Source organism: Carassius auratus, chromosome 8 (genome assembly GCF_003368295.1).
Source record: "Carassius auratus strain Wakin chromosome 8, ASM336829v1, whole genome shotgun sequence".
Taxonomy (NCBI): domain Eukaryota; kingdom Metazoa; phylum Chordata; class Actinopteri; order Cypriniformes; family Cyprinidae; genus Carassius; species Carassius auratus.
In genome coordinates this window covers 26570415-26590965 of record NC_039250.1, presented here as the reverse complement: position 1 = coordinate 26590965, position 20551 = coordinate 26570415, and the positions used below count along the sequence as shown (strand labels likewise).

Here is a 20551-nt window from a genome sequence, read left to right as displayed (position 1 = left end):
TCTGTGAGTTCTTCTATTTGAGATAATCTGCCCAGTTTTAGAAAAAAAATTCAGATGGCATGGATGTGGCCACAATGCAAAGTCTTGTCTTTGTGACTTCAGAAAGGCTTGTGTATACTGGTGAACATCTCCTCCACCAGGCCAGAGGGTCTGATGTGCGGGGTAAGAGTGGCTCTGCAAGGTTGGCCCGCATCTCCATCATAGCATCTGAGGTCTTAGAAGAGGTAGCAGAAGGCCTCAAACTTGCTACCCTTTCGTCAAAGTCTTCCCAAAACATGGCTCCTGCATTGGCAGTCGCACCAGGATCTGAAACGCCTCACTCTGAGCTGGGTTAAAACTGTTAAAGCTGAAGTTATCATAACCTTAATGTCTTAAACTAACATTAATAATTCAAATTCAAAATGTTATTTGCTTTTAATGTATGTCATCATGTCCTTTTTTGAGAAATCTTCTTATACATATATTACACCAATATGTCAAGTCTGCCTAGGAAAAGCAATTATTATACCAGCAAACTCAAAATTGGAGTAAAAATGAACAAACTAGTCTATAAATACTTTTTATTGTAAGCTTGGATTATTATATTATTATATAGCCTAGTGTTTATTTACCGATAGACAGTCAAGAAGACAAATTAATCAAAATTGTATTTATAACAGGGTTTTATTTATTTATAAAATAATAACAAACCACAGATCCTCAACAAACAGTAACAAAAACACAGTGACAGAAATGTCAGAAATAGCGCATGGGGCTGTCACGTGATTGAGGAACGAGTCAAACTCGACCCGAAAGACTCATGAGATGAACTAATCAATTCTCTTTCCGGGCTGAAGACTGCGTTAGTTTTGCGTATGGGGCTGTCACGTGATTAAGGAACGAGTCAAACTCGACCCGAAAGACTCATGAGATGAACTAGTCAATTCTCTTTCCGGCTCAAGACCGCGTTAGTTTTGCGTATGGGGCTGTCACGTGATTAAGGAACGAGTCAAACTCGACCCGAAAGACTCATGAGATGAACTAATCAATTCTCTTTCCGGCTCAAGACCGCATTAGTTTTGCGTATGGGGCTGTCACGTGATTAAGGAATGACTTAAACCCGAAGACTTCTTGTCAGATAAGAGGTAAGATGAGGTAATCACAGACTGAAGACCCAGGTAAAGAATGAGTATTTTTTTCTTTATCTCATAGCATTTTAGTTTTGTATTGTTTGTAGTGTGATCAACGTTTGCGTAAGTACTAGATGTGTTGGGGAGGTAGCACTTAATATTTTAATAACATTTTGCTAAAATGAACGAAATGAACGAAATGACTCGAGAAAAGATTCGTTCATTTTGCTGAACGAGACTCAAAAGTCCGAGTCGGTAAAATGATCCGAACTTCCCATCACTATCTTCCATTCAACTTTCTATGGATATATTTTTATACAGCACTCTGTGAACAGCCAGCCCTTTCAGCAATGACCTGTTGGGTCTTGATGTTTATCTTCTGGACTTTTACATTATCTTTAGACTGTATAATAGTACTGAGACTGGTCTCCTTAGAATTACAAATAACCTGCTCTTATTATCTGATCGTGGTTGTAACACAGTTTGTGTGGACGGGAAAGAGGCGGGAACCGGCGAACATTTAAATAAATCTTTAATGATAAAATAAACACAAAACAGTCCGACATGGATGATTGCCGCACACAAACACTCGCGAGCGGGACTCGGGACTCGAGACCGGTGAGTGGCGCAGGTGTCGCTCATTTCCAATCACTCCACTGCCTCATTCGTCACATACCCCAATCACCCCTCGCAGGCCTGGGGATACCCATGAGACTGTGCTCTACTACTCCCTCCCCCCTCCTGGGTTACCATTCACGGTGGCCGTGGGTACCTGGTGGTGAGGACAGACAGATGAGGCAAGAGAAAAGGAGATGGAAGGATGAGGAGCGACAGAGACGAGAGAGGGGAGAGATGAGAAAAAAACGGTGACTCCTCAACTCCCTCACGACGACAGCCATCCCTCCACATATCGGGTGGTTGGCAGCAAACTCGTCCGTCCCCCCTGCAACTCACTCCAGCCCACCGCATTGAAGCGTCCATGGCTGCAGACTGCTTCGCCCTGCTCGATGGCACCGTGGATTCACCATAGCGGTGAGTGTGTCCCTCCTTCCTCTCTCATCTTCCTCTGTCGTAACTCCTCTTTATCCGTGGGTCTCGAGACCAGTGAGTGGCACAGGTGTCGCTCATTTCCAATCACTCCACTGGCCTTGACCCGTTCCCAAGGCTCTCGGTCCTGCCCCACTCCTCACAGTGGTTGTATCTCTTTATTAGCGCTCTTGGATGCGCTGCGTTCAACACTAAATGATACTATTGTCAGAACCTTTGTGTTGCAATGTGTTATTTTGGCCACTAGAGGACGTCAACATTGTGCCTTTTGTAATCAGTGTAATTGTTTTCACATTTTGGTTCACTTAGAGGAGAGAGCACTCGAGAATCTGGAAGGGGTACAGAGGCAGCAGGAGAAGCAGTAACTGAGGTAGAGGGCAGCCGGTCAAAGATCTGACGGACCGAAGTCATGAGATCAGACAGCAACTGGGAGTGTCTAGCCATCAAAGCCTCCTGCTGAGCTAGTGCTGACTCATGGCGTTGGACTGTGGACTCATACTGAGCAGCTGTGGCAAGGAGTTCATGAGGATTTGGCGCCTCTGGGTTCATAATGTGGCTTGGTTATTCTGTCAGGACCGGGGCTCGAACTTGGGTCTCTGATGCCAGAGTCTTAATTTCTACCGCTGAGCCACAGGAGGTAGTTGAACCCAAATAGTCAGACGCCTTGTAAACTTAACTCGGAAGAGTTTATTTAACAAAAACAGCAAAAGGGAACAAAATATCCTTTGTATAGAGTTAGGTTATAAAACAGGAAAATCCTCAGACCAGAACGGGTCAAAAATAGAAAACAGTCTCCAAAACAAAAACTCAGAGAGAAAACTGCAAAACTATTCTCAGGAAAACAATTCAAAAAATACTTTCAAAGAATAGAACTTGTAACTAGAGCAGACTTACGGCAGCAACTTGCTTAGGAACAATAATAACCAAGCAAAGATACAAAGGAAGTGATCAGCTTAAATAGACAGCCCAGAATGAGAAACATGTGAAAACAATTACACTGATTACAAAAGGCACAATGTTGACGTGAGTGCACATTGGGGACCTCTAGTGGCCAAAATAACACATTGCAACACAAAGGTTCTGACAGGACCCCTCCCTCTAGGAACGGCTCCTGACGTTCCCTCCAGGACAACTGGTCTTGCGAGCGTAAAATTCTTGCACTAGTTTGGGGTCTAAGATGTCCTTAGCAGGAACCCAGGAGCGCTCCTCGGGACCATAGCCTTCCCAGTCCACAAGATACTGCCGGGACCCACGTACTTGACGGACATCTAGTATTCTGTGGACTGTGTAAGCTGGCTGGCCCCCGATGATACGAGGAGGAGGAGGTCTTCCTGTCGCAAGGAAAGGAGAAGACAAAACAGGTTTTAACAGGGAGACATGAAAAGTTGGATTAATTTTCAAAGACTTAGGCAAGTACAATTGATAGGTAACTGGGTTCACTTTCCTGGCAATCCTGAAGGGGCCAATGAATCTCTGGGAAAGTTTGCGGGACTCCACCCGCAAGGGAATGTTCTTAGTGGAGAGCCAGACTCTTTGGTATTGCTGAGAGGCCCTAAGGAGCTTGAGTCTGGCTTTTTTCCATGTCTGGCGGCAGCGTTTAACAAAATGATGAGCAGAGGGAACTGCAACCTCCACCTCTTGTTCAGGGAATAGTGGAGGGGTGTAACCAAACTGGCACTCGAAAGGGGACATGCCTGTTGCAGAGGAGCGAAGGGTATTGTGTGCGTATTCTGCCCACATGATGAATGAAGACCAAGAGGAAGGACTGTTAGCTGCCATACATCTCAGTGTAGTCTCAAGATCTTGGTTAAGCCGCTCAGTTTGTCCATTGGACTCTGGGTGAAACCCAGAAGACAGGCTCACTGTAGCCCCCAGAGATTGACAAAAAGCCCGCCAGAATCGGGAGGAAAACTGGGGTCCTCGATCAGAGACGATGTCTTGTGGAATTCCAAAGACTCTGAACACATGATTTATGACCAATTCAGCAGTTTGTTTTGCGGTGGGTAGTTTAGGCAGAGGAATAAATCTGGCGGCCTTGGAAAATCTATCTACTATGACCATGATAGTGGTGTTGCCTTGTGATAGTGGAAGACCAGTGATAAAATCCATGGAAAGATGGGACCAAGGTCTATGAGGTATGGGGAGAGGGTGCAATAGCCCTTGAGGAGAGCGGTGAGAGATTTTATTTTGGTTGCATGTGGGACATGCGTTCACAAATGTGGTCACATCCTCCTTGATAGTTGGCCACCAAAATCGTCTTTGGAGGAACTCAAGAGTGCGTGAGGTACCAGGATGACAAGTGAGACGAGAGGAGTGTCCCCACTGGAGGATCTGAGAGCGGACAGCTTTAGGGACAAACAGACAGTGGGTAGGCCCCCCTCCTGGGTCTGGTTCTCTGGCTTGGGCTTGTTTTACTGTATCTTCCAGATTCCACCTGATAGGGGCTAATATCTTGGAACTTGGGATAATTGGTGCAACACAATCTTCCTGTGGAGTTTTAACATATGCTCGGGACAAGGCATCAGGCTTTAGGTTCTTAGAGCCAGGGCGGTAGGACAAGATGAACTGGAATCTATTGAAAAATAAGGACCAACGTGCCTGGCGGGGGTTGAGTCGCTTTGCCTGCTGAATATATTCCAGATTCTTGTGGTCCGTCAGTACTTGGAATTGGTGTTTGGCCCCCTCAAGCCAATGTCTCCACTCTTCAAGCGCTAACTTGACTGCCAGTAACTCTCGATCCCCTACATGATAGTTGCTTTCAGTTGGTGTAAGGCGGTGGGAAAGGAATGCACATGGATGCAGCTTGTTGTCCTCTCCTCTCTGGGATAATACAGCTCCAACCCCTACATCTGAAGCATCGACTTCCACGATGAATGGTCTATCTGGGTTTGGGAGAATGAGAATAGGTGCAGAGGTGAAATATTTCTTCAGTTTGCTGAAAGCCAACTCTGCTTCAGGTCCCCAAGAAAAGCTGGTTGTGTTCCCCTTGGTGAGAGCAGATAAAGGAGCCGCCACAGTACTGAAGTTCCGGATGAATTTGCGATAAAAATTGGCAAAGCCAAGGAAACGCTGTACCTCTTTTACCGATGAGGGGGAGGGCCAATCCACAACAGCTTGAACCTTTTGAGGATCCATTTGTATTTGGCCAGGCTTGATGATGAACCCCAGGAACTGAACCTTGGTCACATGAAACTCACATTTCTCAGGTTTAACATAAAGATGGTTATCAAGAAGGCGCCTCAGAACCTTACTGACGTGTTTTACATGCTCTTGGAGGGAACTCGAGAAGATGAGGATATCGTCTAAGTAGACAAAAACAAATTGGTTTAACATGTCTCTGAGAACATCATTGATGAGAGCTTGAAATACTGCGGGAGCATTAGTGAGGCCAAAGGGCATAACTAAATATTCATAGTGCCCAGTGGGCGTGTTGAAGGCAGTTTTCCACTCATTTCCTTGCCTAATGCGAACAAGATGGTAGGCGTTGCGCAAGTCAAGCTTAGTGAAGATGGAGGCTTCTTGCAGCATTTCAAATGCAGTTGTCATTAGTGGCAAGGGATAACGGTTTCGAATGGTTATCTTATTAAGGCCCCTGTAATCAATACATGGTCGAAGTCCGCCATCCTTCTTCCCAACAAAAAAGAATCCAGCTCCAGCAGGGGAAGTGGATGGTTGGATGATGCCTGCCACAAGAGCTTCATTAATGTATCGGTCCATAGCAGTTCGTTCAGGGGGAGACAAAGAGAATATACGACCTCTGGGGGGACATGTACCCGGGAGTAGCTCAATGGCGCAGTCATAAGGCCGATGAGGTGGTAAGGAGGTGGCCTTCCTTTTACTGAACACTGCTTTGAGGTGGTGGTATGGAGCAGGGACTTGAGACAGATCTATGGTTTCTTGGGACTCGAGAATAAGGTCAGGGGGGTTCTGGGCCAAGCATTTAGTCTGACAGGTGGGACCCCAACCTAGAACAGTGCCAGTCGACCAGTCAACGTGTGGATTATGCTGGAGAAGCCATGGGTGACCGAGGATAACAGGGAACTCTGGAGACTGTATAAGGTGAAAGCACATTCTCTCCTGGTGCTGGTAAGTGGTAAGACCAAGGAGAGAGGTGAGGTGGGTTACTTTCCCGGGAGACAATGGTCTTCCATCCAAGGCTGTCACAGTTAGGGGTGCAGGAAGAGAATAAGTAGAGATCTGAAGACTCTTAGCAAGAGAAACATCCATGAAATTCCCGGCAGCGCCAGAATCAATCAATGCCTCTAGTTGGTGTTTTTGTCCTCTCCAAGTGAGTGTGATTGGAAGGAACAGCCCAGAGTTGGAAGGTGAAGTGGTGCGTGTAACTCCCGTCACAGTCCTTCCTTGCCTGTACGGGACTGGGCGTTTCCCGAAAGCTCGGGGCAGGTGGAGCGAAAATGACCATACAATCCACAATAAAGACAACAGCGCTCTCTCATACGACGGTCTCGTTCCGAGGGGGAAAGTCTAGCCCTACCCAATTGCATGGGTTCCGAAGAATCGTGGGGCACTGGTGGCATTTGAGCAAGAGCTGGACTGGCAGACCATGAGGAAACAGATGGGCGGTTCCGGCTTCTCTCTCTCAGGCGATTATCCAGTCGGATTGCTTGGTCCATGAGAGTTTCCAGATCAACAGCAGGTTCTCTGGTAGCCAGATCATCCTTGATTGCCTCTGACAGACCATTCAGGAAACACACCATGAGGGCCTCATTGTTCCAACCACTCCCTGCTGCAACGGTCCGAAACTGAATGGCATACTCAGCTGCACTGCCATTACCTTGACGGAGGGTGAGAAGTCTCTTTGAGGCTTGTCGGCCACTGAAGGGGTGATCGAAGACTCGCTTGAACTCCTTTTCGAATGCGGAATAACTTGAACAGAAGGGGGCTTGTGCCTTCCAGACCGCGGTTGCCCAAGAAAGAGCTTTGCCAGAAAGGAGGGTGATGACATACGCTATCTTGGCTCGATCTGAGGGGAAGGACAATGGTTGTAGTTCAAACGTGAGAGAGCATTGAGTCAGGAACCCATCACATGCACTAGGGTCACCTGAGAAATGTTGTGGTGGAGGTAGGCGGGGTTCACTTAGAGGAGAGAGCACTCGAGAATCTGGAAGGGGTACAGAGGCAGCAGGAGAAGCAGTAACTGAGGTAGAGGGCAGCCGGTCAAAGATCTGACGGACCGAAGTCATGAGATCAGACAGCAACTGGGAGTGTCTAGCCATCAAAGCCTCCTGCTGAGCTATTGCTGACTCATGGCGTTGGACTGTGGACTCATACTGAGCAGCTGTGGCAAGGAGTTCATGAGGATTTGGCGCCTCTGGGTTCATAATGTGGCTTGGTTATTCTGTCAGGACCGGGGCTCGAACTTGGGTCTCTGATGCCAGAGTCTTAATTTCTACTGCTGAGCCACAGGAGGTAGTTGAACCCAAATAGTCAGACGCCTTGTAAACTTAACTCAGAAGAGTTTATTTAACAAAAACAGCAAAAGGGAACAAAATATCCTTTGTATAGAGTTAGGTTATAAAACAGGAAAATCCTCAGACCAGAACGGGTCAAAAATAGAAAACAGTCTCCAAAACAAAAACTCAGAGAGAAAACTGCAAAACTATTCTCAGGAAAACAATTCAAAAAATACTTTCAAAGAATAGAACTTGTAACTAGAGCAGACTTACGGCAGCAACTTGCTTAGGAACAATAATAACCAAGCAAAGATACAAAGGAAGTGATCAGCTTAAATAGACAGCCCAGAATGAGAAACATGTGAAAACAATTACACTGATTACAAAAGGCACAATGTTGACGTCCTCTAGTGGCCAAAATAGCCCCGGTCCTGACAACTATGCTGATTTAGTTACTGCTTTGACATGACAACTGAAACTAAGGTCTGTCTCCAGAATCACACCAAGATTCCTGACTTGTTTTTTAGTTGTTTGACCCCTAGAGTCAAGGTATGCATTCACCGTGAGCACTTCATCTTTGTTTCCAAATGCAATGACTTCAGTTTTTTCCTTATTTAACTGAAGATAGTTAAGATTGGATCTTAGCGCTGCGTTCAACACTAGTGACCACATCATTCTTTTGGATAGACTAGAAAACTTTGTTGGCTTTAATGGAAGTGCATTAGTATGGTTTAAATCATACTTATCATATCAGAAGATTTTATAATTATATTTATAATTTTATAATTTTTAATTATAGGACCTAAAAACTCTCACTAAAATGTAGTAACCTAGAATGCTGTCTAAGACTTAATGGCTGCTCTGTCAACTCTTCATCATCAGTTAGGAACCTAGGTGTGCTATTTGATAGCAATCTTTCCTAAGAAAGCAACTTTTCTAGCATTTGTAAAACTGCATTTTTCAACCTCAAAAATATATAATAAATTATGATCTATGCTCTCAATGTCAGATGAAGAAATGTTAATCCATGCATTTATGACTTATTATAATGCTTTATTGGATGGTTGTTCCGCATGCTTAATAAACAAACTCCAGCTAGTCCAAAATGCAGCATCTACAGTTCTTACTAGAACCAGGAAGTATGACCATATTAGCCCGGTTCTGTCAAAACACTACACTGGCTAGTGGCTACCTATTAAACATTGTATAGATTTTAAAATCTTGCTTATTACTTATAAAGTCCTGAATGGTTTCAGTATTCAGCACATCAGTACTTGAACGAGCTCTTGTTACATTATAATCCTCCATGTCCGCTGCGTTCTCAAAACTCTGGCAATTTGATAATACCTAGACAATTTTCAATCTGGTTTCCAACCCCATCACAGCACTCATTAAGATAATAAATGATATTCGCTTAAATTGTGACTCTGGCAAAATATCGGTGCTGGTATTGCTAGATCTCAGTGCTGCGTTTGACACTGTCGATCATAACATACTACTAGAGAGACTAGAAAACTGGGTCGGGCTTTCTGGGATGGTATTCAAATGGTTCAGATCATACTTAGAAGGGAGAGGCTATTATGTGAGTATAGTAGAGTATAATTCTAAGTGGACGTCCATGACATGCCGAGTACCACAAGGCTCAATTCTTGCACCGCACTTGTTTAGCCTGTATATGCTTCCACTAAGTCAAATAATGAGACAGAACCAAATTGCCTACCACAGCTATGCTGATGATACCCAGATTTACCTAGCCTTATCTCCAAATGACTACAGCCCCATTGACTCCCTCTGCCAATGAATTGGTGAAATTAATAGTTGGATGTGCCAGAACTATCTTCAGTTAAATAAGGATAAAACTGAAGTCATTGCATTTGGAAACACAGATGAAGTGTTCACGGTGAATGCATACCTTGACTCTAGGGGTCAAACAACTAAAAATCAAGTCAGCAATCTTGGTGTGATTCTGGAGACAGACCTTAGTTTCAGTAGTTATTTCAAAGCAGTAACTAAATCAGCATAGTATCATTTAAAAAACATTGCAAGAATTAGATGTTTTGTTTCCGGTCAATTCTTGTTCATGCCTTCATCACCAGCAGGGTGGACTATTGTAATGGGCTCCTCACCGGCCTTCCCAAAAAGACCATTAGACAGCTGCAGCTCATCCAGGACGCTGCTGCCAGGATTCTGACTAGAACCAGAAAATCTGAGCATATCACACCAGTCCTCAGGGTCCTTACACTGGCTTCCAGTTACATTTAGGATTGGTTTTAAAGTACTTTTACTTGTATGTAAGTCACTAAATGACCTAGGACCGAAATATATTGCAGATATGTTCACTGAAAGTCATGAGGAATGGGGGGAAGTCGTGGCCTAATGGTTAGAGGGTTGGACTCCCAATCGAAGGGTTGTGAGTTCTAGTCTCGGGCCGGACGGAATTGTGGGTGGGGGTAGTGCATGAACTCTCTCCACCTTCAATACCTCAACTAAGGTGTCCTTGAGCAAGGCATCGAACCCCCAACTGCTACCCAGGCGCCGCAGCATAAATGGCTGCCCACTGCTCCGTGTGTGTGTGTGTATGTGTGTGCGTGCGTGCGTGCATTTGCATTGCGGATGGGTTAAATGCAGAGCACAAATTCTGAGTATGGGTCACCATACTTGGCTGAATGTCACTTCACTTTTTTTTCACTTCACTGAATATAAACCTAACAGAGTACTCAGATCAAGTCAGTTCGAAATACCAAGGGTTCACACAAAACAAGGGGGGTCCACCTTTAGTTACTATGCTGCCAGCTGTTGGAATCAGCTTCCAGAAGAGATCTGATGTGCTAAAACACTAGTCACATTTAAATCTAGACTCAAAACTCATCTTTTTAGCTGTGCATTTATTGAATGAACACTGTGCAATGTCCGAACTGATTGCACTATATTTTCACTGTTTTATTTTATTTTATTTTTTTATGTAAAATCATTTTATAACTGTTTTTAATAATTCTAAAAGTTTTAAAATTGCTTGTTTTATTTTTGTTATTATTTTTCTTCATGGGGGTAGTGCATGAACTCTCTCCACCTTCAATACCTCGACTAAGGTGTCCTTGAGCAAGGCATCGAACCCCCAACTGCTACCCAGGCGCCGCAGCATAAATGGCTGCCCACTGCTCCGTGTGTGTGTGTGTGTGTGTGTGCGTGCGTGCGTGCATTTGCATTGCGGATGGGTTAAATGCAGAGCACAAATTCTGAGTATGGGTCACCATACTTGGCTGAATGTCACTTCACTTTTTTTTCACTTCACTGAATATAAACCTAACAGAGTACTCAGATCAAGTCAGTTAGAAATACCAAGGGTTCACACAAAACAAGGGGGGTCCACCTTTAGTTACTATGCTGCCAGCTGTTGGAATCAGCTTCCAGAAGAGATCTGATGTGCTAAAACACTAGTCACATTTAAATCTAGACTCAAAACTCATCTTTTTAGCTGTGCATTTATTGAATGAACACTGTGCAATGTCCGAACTGATTGCACTATATTTTCACTGTTTTATTTTATTTTATTTTTTTATGTAAAATCATTTTATAACTGTTTTTAATAATTCTAAAAGTTTTAAAATTGCTTGTTTTATTTTTGTTATTATTTTTCTTCATGATTATTTTACTTTCTTTTATGTAAAGCACTTTCAATTACCATTGTGTACGAAATGTGCTATATGAATAAACTTGCCTTGCCTATAATATCAAAATAAACTGTGGTCGGCAGATCCTTTTCCTATTTAGCGCCTAAACTCTGGAATAACAAACCTAACATTGTTCAGGAGGCAGACACACTTTTGCAGTTTAAATCTAGATTAAAGACCCCATCTCTTTAACCTGACTTACACATAACACACTAATATACTTCTAATATCCAAATCCGTTAAAGGATTTTTAGGCTGGGTTAATTAGGTAACCAAGAATATGTGCTCCCAGAAACGTGCCATTGGCAATGACAGACAAAATAATCAATGAACTCAACAGAATGACTAAACCGGGAGTCATTAAGCCAGTTCTGGAGCCCACTGAGTAGGTGTCTTCTATGGTGGCTGCATGTAAAAAAACATGGTGCCATAAGACTGTGTATTGAGCCTTGACAACATCATCCTACGAAAACAGTAGAACAGGTGATCGCTGACATGCCAGGAGCCAAGATTTTCAGCATCCTTGGTGCAAAGTGTGGATTCTGGCAGGGGCCACTCAGTGAGGATTCATCAAAGCTGACCACCTTCATGACCCTGACAGGCCGATATGCCTTCCTCTGAATGCCCTATGGAATTTCCACGGGAAGTGAAGTCTATTATATGCATAATTGTTGTTGATGACATCCTCGTTTGGGGAAGCACAAGAGAAGAGTATGATCTGCTGAAAATTCAGTAAATCTTAAGCTCAACCCTGACAACTCTTGTTTATTGGTGTCTGAGGGTTTCATATGTGGGTTACCTTTTAACTGACCAGGGCATTAAGCCTGACCCTGCAAAGACAGATGCAGTCCGTTCTAATGCCAACCCCAGCAGACAAGCATGGTATTCAAAGGTTCTTGGTCATGACAAACTATTTATAAAAATTCATCCTTGGCTATAGCGAAATCACAGTGCCCCACATGGCAGCATTCACCCGACTTAAAGAACTCCTCTCAAGTCCTCCTGTACTCCAATACTTTGTCAGGCACCAGCCAGTGGTGTTATCTGCAGATGCCTCTTAGCACAGCCTGGGTACTGTCTGTTTCCAGAACAACAAATCAGTGGAGTTTGCCTCAAAATCACTTACAGAGAATGAGTCGCATTAAGCTAAAAAAAAAAAGAAGCTCCCGGCCCTTGTTTATGCTTGTCAGAAATTCCACGACTACATATATGGCCGTCCAGTGACCATCGAAACGGATCATCAGCCCCTCATCACTATTACAAAAAAACCACTACACTGAGTCCCTGCACACCTTCGGAGGATGATGCTTAAGTTGCAGCATTATAATAACCTCAATGTCGTCTACAAGACAGACAAAGAGCTATACCTAGCAGACGCATGCATGTGCACACCTGTCCTCCACTGACTGGGCCGGAACTACTGAGGACTATGATCATGACAGTGGAAGCCAACTCCTCAAGTAGAATTGAGGAACTGAGACAGGAGACACAGGCAGACTTTCTATGCAGGCGTTTATCTGAGGTCATGGCTGTGGGCTAGCCTGACTCATCAAAGAAGCTGCCACATGACCTGAGGCAATTCTATGCCATAAGGAATGAACTTACAGTTGATAATGGCCCACTGCTCCATGGTCAGCGTTTTGTCATTCCCCACCCACTGCAACACTATTATACCAGAAAGCTGCATCAAGGGCACCCGGGCCTAGAAGCAACAAAGCGCAGGGCCAGAGAAACCATGTTTTGGCCCAGCAAATACCAGGATGTTGAAAACTAAATATCCATGTGCGCTCCTTGTAATCCTTGTTCCTTGTAATGCTCTCAGACCACACCAAATAAAGGAGCCCCTTCAATTTCATGATATACCAGACTTGCCATGGGACCTTACAGCAGTGGACGTTTTTGAGAGGGGAGGGGGGAAGAACAACTGGTGCTTGTCAACTCGCACTCTGGCTGGTTTGATATAGACCAGCTCCCAAAGATGACCAATGTGACCTTTATAACCAGGCTAAGCCATGTGCTAAAGGTAGAAACGCAGGTCCAGGTAGCTCTAACATGTACCAGACAAAGGGAAAATACAAATAATGACAGGTCAGCCAGACCCTTGGCCTTATTGCAAGCAGGACAGAATACAGTGAGAATACAGACAGACAGGGTATATGACAGATTGGGAATGTTAATAGTAAGAGTACCACAGCCAAACAGTTACCAGGTCCAGGCAGGAGATGTCACATACTGTATGTGAGAAACAAGGGCCACCTCCAGGATGTGAATCTCCTGTTCCACCACATCCCAAAGCTACTCTACTGGATTGAGATCTGGTGACTGTGGAGGCCATTTGAGTAAAGTGAACTCCAAATTTAATCATTTTGAGTAAAGTGAACTCCAGTTGCTTTTGGATTGTCATGTTCAAGAAACCAGTTTGAGATAATCTGAGCTTTGTGACATGCTGCATTATCCTGCTGGAAGTAGCTATCAGACTACACTGTGGTCATAAAAGGATGGACATGGTCAACAACAATACTCAGGAAGGCTGTGACATTTAAACAATGCTCGGTTAGTAGTAAGGGGCCCATAGTGTGCCAAGAAAATATCCCCCACACCATTGTGTAATGAGTGCCTAGCACCAGCAGCAGCCTGAACTGTTGAAACAAGGCCGGATGGATCCATGCTTTCATGTTCTTTATGCCAAATTCTGATCCTACAGAATGCTCACTCGAGCATTAGTCTAACTTTTCTCCACTCGCGGACCCTCTTTCATTGAACAGCCCTGCTCTCACATTTCTCCTCTCTCAGCAAGCCTCAGAGGGAGAAACAGATGAAGCCTGGAAACTAACTGATACAGAGCCTGTGTACTAGCTCTTCGCACTGCACTTCGATCTGTGTCTAACATGTAAGGATTAGTGCCCCTCCTTACATTGAGCGGCTCTATCCTCCTAAGTAGATCGATAGATGCTGCCACTGGCAACTTCAAATATGTGTTTGTGTCACTATGGCTAACCTCACAGACATAAGCTGCTTTTACCAAGAAAGCAGTCTGCCCATGTTCGTTTGAGGATAGGGATGTAACGATTCACTCGTTTTCACGATGCATCGATTACAAACCCTGTCGATTCATATGCATCGATCTTGAAACATGATTTTTGAATCGTGAATCACCGATCTTGGACAGAAATTGATTCAAAATGCTAAGAACCGAATGAATCGCGATTTCTATAGCAATTCAATGCTTTCAAAATGTATACACATTAAATGACTACACGCACCAATTAATGGAGACCTTGAAGAGTGTTCGTGAATCGTGCCTCTTATCTGTCCTTCACGCGCTCCACCGTTTACCGCCTGAGACTGTCACAGGATTGCTCTCGCGCTCTGTTCATCTCTGACGCAGCTGACGTGTGATCTATAGGACTCGTGGCCAGTGCCGGAGCCGTCGACAGCTGTATTTATTGCATGGACGGAACAGAAATGTATGTGTCTAAATCATACGCACAGATCCATTGAATGATAAATGTTTTTAAACAATGCGGATGAACCGAATATATGAAGGAAACTGTTAAAATTAACCACAACGACCTTGAAATAAGAGTGCGAGATTATCTGATAATCAGATGCATGAAAGTAATGTTTGTTTCATTAGCAAACAGACATCTGGCGCGTTTTCTCTCAGAATCATTCGCTGATGGAGAGGAAAAGTTAAATAGAGATGAAGACGTTTTCACACTGAAAGAGAAGCGATCTCGCTCTCATTGACGTGCCAGGCTTTATCTGCAGCTAAACTTAATAAAAGCAGAATGAACTGATGAAACTAAAAAAAAAAAAAACACAAAAAGTTTATGAATGATGCAGTGACATTTATTACAGTACAGAAACTATAAAGTATATTTTCTACCTTATTCTGTGCAGAAAAATTTAATAATTGCTAATTAAATGTAGCCTAGTATATAAAACAAACATAAAATTGCCATTAGGAAAACAATATAGATTACAAATGATTGATTATTGTCCAGCAGTGTATTTGATTTATTACAGCTAATTAAAAGTAATTTAAAAAGAAGATAATTCATTGTAAAAAAATAAATAATAATAATAATAATAATAATAATAATAATAATAATAATAATAATAATAATAATAATTATTATTATTATTATTATTATTATTATTATATAGGCTACATACATAAAATGATTGTATTTGACATTTCTGTCACTTCTGAAATTATGGCTACGCCCCTGGTGTGACAAAATGTTAGCTTATACATAATACTCTTAAAAGTCTTTTTTAAAAACTTGGCTTACATACATTTTTACGTATGCCATGTTGCATCATTAAACTAGCATTTAACAATGGACAATTTTTTTTTTTTTCTTCTAACCTATGGTTCTCTAACCATAAATGCTACTGTAATTTGCCCCCTGACTAAGCATTTAAAGAATTTAGTAAGAGCATTTAAATAATCCCGTGAATGCACTTAAAGAATGCAGAATCTAATCGTTATAATCGAATCGAATCAAATTTAATTGTGAATCGAATTGAATTGAATCGTTCTAAATTTGCAAAAATCGTTCTTGAATTGAATCAAAAACCTATGAATCGTAATCGAATCAAATTGCTGCATGGCCAAAGTTTTACAGCCTATTTGAGGAAGGTGGCCCTGCCTCCCCGGGCTTATGTTTCTCTCCTCCTAGTTACCTCAGAGGAAGCAACTTCAAACTTGCGAGTTGCGACACACTTCATGCATGCTTAATCTGCCAGTGTGTGTTTCATAAGGATCAGTACACCTCATTATACGAGCAGCTTAATCCTCTAAGGCAGATTAAAGAAAAAAGTGGGTAGCTTCACACATGCGTGTGTGTCGTTGTGCCTCGCCCCCACCCCACCGTTCTTGTGTTTCTCTCCTCCCAGTTACTTATGCCGCGTTCTCACCGAAATTACCCGGAACATTTTTCCCCCCAGACCTGTTGCTTTCTGCGCTTCCACCGCGGTGTAAAGTACCGGGAAGATTAGGCAAATAGACTTGTGACGTAGGTCTGTGCGCGTTTCTCAATACAAAATGCACTGATTTTGGATGTGCATCCTCTGTAGTTCAGACTTTGTGCATTCAACTCAGGAGTGTGATGTCCACAATGACACGAATCCAGGACTTCTGCAAACAGCTGTGTACTTGACATCAGTCAGCTCGCCCTTCACACAGGAACAACATCTCCATTTACATTTATTCATTTAGCTGACACTTTTATCCAAAGCGACTTACAATTGTTACATATGTCAAAGGTTGCACGCCTCTGAAGCAACTAGGGTTTAAGTGTCTTGCTCAGGGACACATTGGTGTCCCACAGTGGATTCAAACCCAGGTCTCTCACACCAAAGACATGTGTCTTATCCACTGCACCAACACTGCCCCAATGTCATGCAACCTCATCATTTCACCAACAAAGAGTTATCAGAAAATGAATAAGAAATAAATCACTGGAACACGCGTGAACACAAAACGAACATGAACAGCTGCCTTTTGTTTGCATGCTTTGTTAAATATTTAACCCCACTTATGCGTTGTTGGGGACATTTTCGTTCACTGGGGGTAAAATTTAGTCTTAATTTGGCTACAACTTTCTCTGTGTTTCAGCTAATGGAATGATTTTTGGTGACAAATCTTATTTTGACACATATTTTGAGAAAATGCTTGAAATTTTTCAAAAACGTAACAATACACTGAGGGCAAATTCAATACTCTTGAATTAACATCCACTCAATTAAACTGCTGTAAAAATCTATCGGATAAATATTTTTTTCACATTTTTTTTTTTTTTTTTTGCATGAATCTATTAATCAACCTCAGTCCTGATCAAAACTACCAAATGTTTAAAAAAAAATCCAAGATTTTAACTCTTTAATTACCAAGTTCATAAATGATGTCACTGATTTGTGAAAAAAACACACAAAATGACATATTTTCAGTATAAAAAGTGATTGTGGACTGGATATTTCTTTACCTTTTATCACAGTCTTGGGCATGTCAAAGATTAGTAACAAGACTGTCTTTGATGCATTTTTAGTTTTTGTGCAGCATTAGATCTTTTACATTTTTTCTCCCTCATTTGTTGTTGGTGGCTGTCTTTGCCCCATTGGAGTTCTATTATAAAGTTTTTTTTTTTTTTTTTTTTTTTTTTTTTTATTGCAAAGCCATGACACCATATAATCATGCATTCTTGATTGTTTGTAGTTTTCACTTTTGGGAAGAGGTAATATTTGTTATTTTTACAGTTTATCACTAGGTAGGACCATTAACCCTTTAGATAGCCATGTGCAAAAAAACGGCTTAGTTTCTGGCTTGTATATGGAGTTATATGGAGTATAACAGCAAATTATATTGTTTGTTTGTGTGTAATTGTATTTATTTATGTATTTATTTTTATCGTTAGCGTTATGAAAATAGCCTGCTTATTCAGTAGAGTCTGTTTCTGTTTATTTGTAGTCACATACATCACATTTAGAATGAATGATAATTTCTCTATTTTTAGATAGCGCGCCTAATTTAGCTACTGGCTGCTGTAATGTTAATCCAAGAAAATGAAAATGAAAATCACCCACTGCTCTTCACTGAATTACTTTGTAGTTTTAACAGTCAAACCACAAATTATTCAGACACCAGGTATAATTTTTGATATATATAGCAAAACTGTAATAATGTGAGAAATGTTGAAGGTGTCTGAATAAATGTAGGTTTGATGTATATTTCATTTTTACATTGAAGACCATCCAGTGCTACTTTAAATTTAATTATTTGGTTTCTGTACCTTGACACCTACAAACTTGAAAAAAAACTTAAACATTGGTGTGAAACAGGTGTAATGTTGTTCGCACCTTGTGCAATGTGGAACTAGTTTACAGCTTTTTCAAGCACTTTGTGATGCATTTTGGAAACAGGAGATGAGCCCCTTTTCTAATGCACCACCTAGCTTGATAAACCCCTTCTCAAAGACTTACTGTTTGTCAATTTTTCTTTGAGTAAAACACATATTCTGAATGCCTTTGGCAGAATTCGAATGAGCCATTTTAATCTAGATTAATATATATATAAACTAACTGAACTGTAAGTCTCTTACCTGTTGAAAACTCTTGGAAGCATGACTCTAGGAATGGGATTCTCATATAGATAGGCTGGGAAGTCTGACACTCTGGATCATCATTACTGAAATACAGAAGGTCCAGTATATAAGAAACCCATGTGGTACCTAGCAAAGTGATGGAAAGGGTGTTTTAAACAAATTTTAAAGATCATTTTGGAAAGAAAATACATGGACCTGTTTTATAGTGTTATCTATTGAAACAGTAAGAAATTAATAAAGTTATTGTGCTGGCTAAAATTATTTAAACAAAAACTTAATGAAGCTGTCTCACCTGCTTTGGGATATGTGGCAATTAGTATGTCATCAGGTCTTGACTGAAAATTTTTCACTTTTTCCCAGTTGTCAGTGAAAAAGTTAGTCATAGAAATTCCCTCAAAATCAAACATCTCTGGCCGACAAGGACGTTTTTTCTGCAGTATAGAAAAGTTTCAGTTCAGTTTAATGTACAGAATAATCATTAAAGAATTATCATTGGCCATAAACAGAATGTCAAAGTCTGTTAACAAGCAAGATATCACATACATGTGCATTGCCAGTCAAAATTTTATTAAAATAAGTATTGATACAATTTTTATTTTAATCTATTTTAATCTATTCATTTTAGGATAACAAATCATACTTAATAGAATTCATATCTAATGTTGAATACTAAGAGTATTACTAATAAGAGTATTACTCTGAAACGTGATGATAATTAGAGAAATTTGCATTACTTATAAGGTATAGTCTTCTGTATGTTCTATACAATGCAATCGGAAATGAAAAAAAAACCAAAAAAAAAAAAAACACGTTCCTTGTTGCTAGAGGCATGGGAAATGAAATCGATGTGTTCTAAAATCAGCTAACAATATCAAACATGGCTGATTTACTCCAACTAGTTGGAATCAAAGTCTAAAGCTAAAAAAACAGCAACTAGTGTCATCTTGTCCCGACCGTAAATTAGGGCAAAAATCTGGGCAAACATCAAATAGTTTATTCTAATCTTCATTCATTTCTCAAACTATAATAAAAGAGAATTATTTACTTACTGAAGCCATGTCAGGGATTTCCATAATGGTGAAAAAAAACCTTTTTTTAACACTGTCTTCTGATTCTACTCTGCTCAAAGGTTTCTACCAGTGCTCTTGTGCTCTACAAATGCATTCAGGATTCCATGCTATTGAGTGTTGTCATGGTTATCATACCACAGTGTATCCCACTGCTTTTCTCTGAGCTTTGCACTCAGCCTTAAACATGTTACGCAAGTTCAAATAACCCTCCCCATAAGCAAAGACAATTTACAGAGGGAAAAAAAAGAGTAAAAGCCCACGCCTTCTTTAGCATTTCAGAAAAGATCTCAACATTGCCTTAAACCCTGTTTTTCATTTTGTTGAGTAATTTCCTCTCGTTAGGAGGGTAATATGTCACTTTAACTAGCATTTGTATTATCTTTGTTAAACTGGATAAACTGGATGTATGCACTTTGCCCTTACTGAGGTGAAATATCCTTGAATGCTGTGTTAACAATTTACAGCAGAGTTATTCCTAGAATTCTGTGACTTTTGGACATCATGAAATGTTGGAAAGCACTTTTTAGTAAGTTTTTGTAATCATGACAGAGAGTGCCTCTCTCTCTCTCTCTCTCTCTCTCTCTCTATAAATAAATATGTACATGTGCCTTTTGCATCAGACATTCAGCCAATAGTCGATAGAGCCATATACAATATGTATACATTGTAGAGTAGCCTCTTACAAGCTAAGTGTAAATATTAAAGACATTTACATTTTTCATTGAATGACTTCTTCTACATTACAATATTTCGAAAATAAAAAAATAACTGCTGTAAAACTATTTCTCAAAGTTAATTTATGATTACTAATGTATTAACCAATGTAAACAAAAAGTATTTTAAGTAGTGAAAAGTAGTACCAATAATATTTAGGTTTAGATTCACTTGTGCTAATATTATGAGAGTAGTGTTCAGTCCTTCTCAAGGTAGGTTATGTTCTGAAGTTTATCTCGACATTTGCCTGAAGTAATCTTAAATTTTTGATTAGGTGTGCTTAATTTAGGTGTGTTTAATTAGGATTAGACCTAACCTCTGCATGATAGTGCCCCTCCAGGAGCAGGACTGGACACCCTTGTCCATGTGTGGGGAAGTTGTGGCCTAGTGGCTAGAGAGTTTGACTCCTAAGGTTGG

General features: G+C 41.3%; 1 protein-coding gene across 1 annotated transcript in view; it reads right to left on the bottom strand.

Moving 5' to 3' along the window:
- Positions 1–19614, bottom strand: part of LOC113107808 (cytosolic sulfotransferase 2-like) — a 35193-nt gene extending 15579 nt beyond the window's left edge. Inside the window, exons 1-3 of the mRNA XM_026270534.1 lie at positions 19400–19614; positions 18643–18781; positions 18348–18476 (exon numbers count right to left, since the gene is read on the bottom strand). Of these exons, the coding sequence (XP_026126319.1) occupies positions 18348–18476; positions 18643–18781; positions 19400–19423 (292 nt within the window). The 5' untranslated portion in view covers positions 19424–19614. The remainder of the gene's footprint in view (positions 1–18347; positions 18477–18642; positions 18782–19399) is intronic.
- Positions 19615–20551: the final 937 nt, after the last annotated feature.